The sequence below is a fragment of the Mus pahari genome, chromosome 13 (assembly GCF_900095145.1).
Source record: "Mus pahari chromosome 13, PAHARI_EIJ_v1.1, whole genome shotgun sequence".
NCBI lineage: Eukaryota > Metazoa > Chordata > Mammalia > Rodentia > Muridae > Mus > Mus pahari.
The window spans coordinates 76,747,635-76,751,450 of NC_034602.1; the positions used below are offsets into that span (position 1 = coordinate 76,747,635).

Below are 3,816 nucleotides of genomic sequence, written 5' to 3' on the forward strand. Positions count from 1 at the left end.
TGTGTGTGTGTGTGTGTATGTGTGTGTGTGTGTGTGTGTCTGTGTGTGTGTGTTAGGGAAGTGTTCTATCACTAAGTTAGCCTCCCTGCATCCCTCAAGGCATCCAGTAGAAATAAATAAAACTCTTTTAAGAAACAGAAAAAAGACACATCCCCACATACACGCAGCGTGCAGCTGAATTTTGATTCTATGGAGCTATGCACTTTTAAAACAAATCAAAGCCAGACCAGGATTTTCATTTACTACAGTTAACATGAGATTTTTTTTCTCTTGTCTCTATAATACTGTTTTCTGGAGCGAGCCAAAAATTATGCAAATCACACATAAAAGAAATACATGCTGCGGCAGAATGAGCCAAATGGGAGAGTATAGTTGGGAGGTGTCCTGAGAGAAGGTGCAGCTGGCTGTGAGTCTTGGAGCCTGAGGCAAAGCCAAAAGTCTTCCCCTTCAGTGCCCGGAAAGCACACTTGTTCTCTGTATGGCTCACCTGAGACGCTGGGCCTCTGATCAAAATGTGGTCTTCCAAGAAAGGCACGATGACTCTGCCAGATACCTTGGCCCGACCTACTGGCTTTGGCTTTGCTCTCTCTCTCTCTCTCTCTCTCTCTCTCTCTCTCTCTCTCTCTCTCTCCTTCTGCCTTTCACTCCTTAAAACTTGAAAATTGTAAGAACAAGAAATGTATATTAAGAATTCTTAGTAATACATGTTTGCGATTAACTACTACTTTGCTGAGAGTACATAGTCTGATGATTTAAAGTCATAAATTAAAATGTGACTAGCGTTGAATTGTTTAAATAATTAGCTTGACTTCCCTTCTGCAGTGACACAGACAAAATTGTCAGTCGATTATCCAAGTGAAGCAGATTTTCCCCAAGGAATCAACTGAAATTCTGTCTGAGAGTTTGTATTTCTACTCAGTTAGCTAAATAACCTCCCAGAACATGTTCTTTTGTGTTTCAAACAACTATTTTTATTCTTAACAGAAAACTGGTATGACTGAAGAAAATAAGAACATCCAAGACTACATGGTAAGACTACATCTATTCCCATACAATCATCCACCACACTTTCACTCCTGGCCACTGCTGAAAGCCTGGTGACAAAAAGAAACTCTAAGGGAAAATTAGATTTTATGTTGTTGAGTAATTTGGGGGAGTGTTTTTGTTTTGTTTTGCTTTGTTTTTTTGTTGTTTGTTTGTTTGTTTGTTTGTTTGTTTTTTTGAGAAGGAGACAAAGCTGTCTTGAATTCACTAGTTACCCCAAGCCAGACACAAACTCAGGTCAATTTTCCTGCTCCAGTTCTTTCCTACCCTTCAGGCTCAGCTCTCCACTCTCAGCTCAAGGTGAACACAATGTTTATAGTCTTCCTCATGTCTTGTCAAAGCTCCTACAGATGGGCTGGCTCTCAGGATATCAATTCTATTCCAGGTAACAGCCACCCAACAAGTATTCTGTGGTAATTCTCAAAATCACACTGATGTTCCACTTTATAAAAATTTAAGAGCCAGAGGAAGGCTCAGCAGGTAAAGTGTCTCCCACCTAGCTTACAGAAACTTAGATGTAAACTGGAAAACTAGCTCACACAAGCTGTTTTCTGACTTCTGCATCATGTGTGGGACACATGCCCAGACTTTTGTGCATGTGAACATACACACACCATACACACACACACACACACACACACACAAATAAATAAATAAATAAATAAATAAATAAATAAATAAATAAATAAAGATAGACAAACACACACACACACATACACAAAGAGAGAGGGGGCGGTGAGGGGGAGAGGGAGAGGGAAAGAGGAGGTAGGTAGATTGACAGATAGGCAGACAGACAAGTGCATTTTGTTAACTGGTAGTCATCCTAGAGGAAGGTGCTACTGAGTTTAATGGGCGCTTTAATTCCTATGATAATTTATGGCCAGATACACATGGATGACTCTAAATAGAACATGAGAAGAATGCTTATTAGTCATGAACTGTGCGAATTCCCTGTACAGGGAGTTCTCTCTGTGTTAACTCCTTGACTTCAGGTAGCTAACATCCTGAGACAACGTAGCTTATGTTAGGATGTTACTCAATCAAGTCAACGTTTACTCTGAGGATGAGGGTTTTTCTACCACACTTGGGATAGAAACTGAGCTAAGGCACTTATCTTAGTAAATTAACAAATTATCATCTCGATCCCCTACCTGTTTCTCTTTTCCTTCCTTTTCTGTTTGTTTCTTTCACCGAATTGACCACAGGTTCTCTACATCCTCCAGATCCTCTGTGACTGTACCCTCTGAATTATGTTTGTTTTAATAAAAGTCCTTGTGCTCTGCCCGTATGTATGTTAGGAGTATATATCCACAGGAGGTTTTCATGCCTTCAGTTGTATCCAGGGCCTTTCTGACACATGAAGTACTGAGATAATCTGTGTGCTTTTCTTAGAACAAAATGAAACGATACAGCAGGATCCCCTGGCCACAGATTGTAAAGCTTTTCCATCAATACCAGAAAACCATGAACCTGTGGAGCCATTACCCATATACCCCCAGCCAGGTCAGTGAGCTACGGTCATTTTCAATATAAGGCTGACATACATTATTAGCAAAAGTAAGATAAGGAAATGAAAGGGAAAAATCTCACAGTTTTTCTAGTGATGGAATTGAAAGGAAATTAACTGAAATTTTGCTAAAGAAGAAAATGATGAGCCATATAATGAGGCTAGGTCAATTAGATGAAAATTACATTTGGAATGGTATTTAACTTAAATGTTTGCCTGCAGCATTCTACTTGTTGATTTCTATAGCAACTCTTACAGGGATCAAAATAGAAAACAGGTTTAAACAGATTTTTACATTTAAAAAAAAACTAAAATTCTAAATGTAGCTTAAATAAGTTTAGTTGACATTTAACTTGTACTTGATTTAAAAAAAAAGTTTCACAAAGGAAATACATTCTCCAAAATCAATAGGATGCTGAAAACAAAACAAAACAAACAAAAACAAACAAATAAACAAACAAAAATGGCATTTTACTATTAATAATATGGGATTTCCTGTCAGAAGCTGACCTTAAGCCAGTGACATCATTTCTCAATATTTTATAGTAGTCTTTATGTTGTACATGGAGCATCTAAAGACATTTTACTATATTAGATAAAATGTCTGGCCTGATGTTTGTATAGGAGATGACAAAAAATTAGAATATTGTAAACATTTCCATGGGGGATATAAACGGATTTTGTCCATTTATATTTTATAAATATTACAATTAAATGCATTGTTGCTTGTTGCAGTAAATCTCTCCATCCCAAATATGCCCCAGCAATGAAAACACAACTCAATTAATATGAATACATGCTATGTACCTAGATTGGGCAGATCTACAGCTATACTACCATCTCCATCTATGAGACTCCTTAGAACTTGCAGTTTCTCCAAGCCATGTGCTTCTGCTCTGCTTTTCTTCTTCCTCCTCCTATGTGTCCTCTCTCTCTCCCATTTTCTCCTCCTTCTCTCCCCGCACCTTCTGCTCCACCTTCCCTTTTATCTGCCCAATTGGCAGCTCTCAAACATCATCAGATCCTACTATAAAGGGCTATACTCAACAAAACTGGAAAACCTGGATAAAATGGACAACTTCCTAGACAGATTCCAGGTACCGAAGTTAAATCAGGATCAGATTAACAATCTTAACAGTCCCATTTCCCCTAAGGAAATAGAAGCAGTCATTAATAGTCTCCCAACTAAAAAAAGCCCAGGACCAGATGGGTTTAGTGCAGAGTTCTATCAGACCTTCAAAGAAGACCTAATTCCAACTCTCCTC

The 3,816-nt window shown here is 38.4% G+C and overlaps 1 protein-coding gene across 3 annotated transcripts in view; it reads left to right on the forward strand.

The window, feature by feature from the left end:
- Positions 1-3,816, forward strand: part of LOC110330741 (alpha-S2-casein-like B) — a 17,601-nt gene that overhangs the window by 11,918 nt on the left and 1,867 nt on the right. For all 3 annotated transcript variants that reach the window (XM_021211032.1, XM_021211034.1, XM_021211031.1), the window contains 2 exons: positions 985-1,029; positions 2,437-2,547. In XM_021211032.1, coding sequence (XP_021066691.1) covers positions 985-1,029; positions 2,437-2,547 — 156 coding nt within the window. The remainder of the gene's footprint in view (positions 1-984; positions 1,030-2,436; positions 2,548-3,816) is intronic.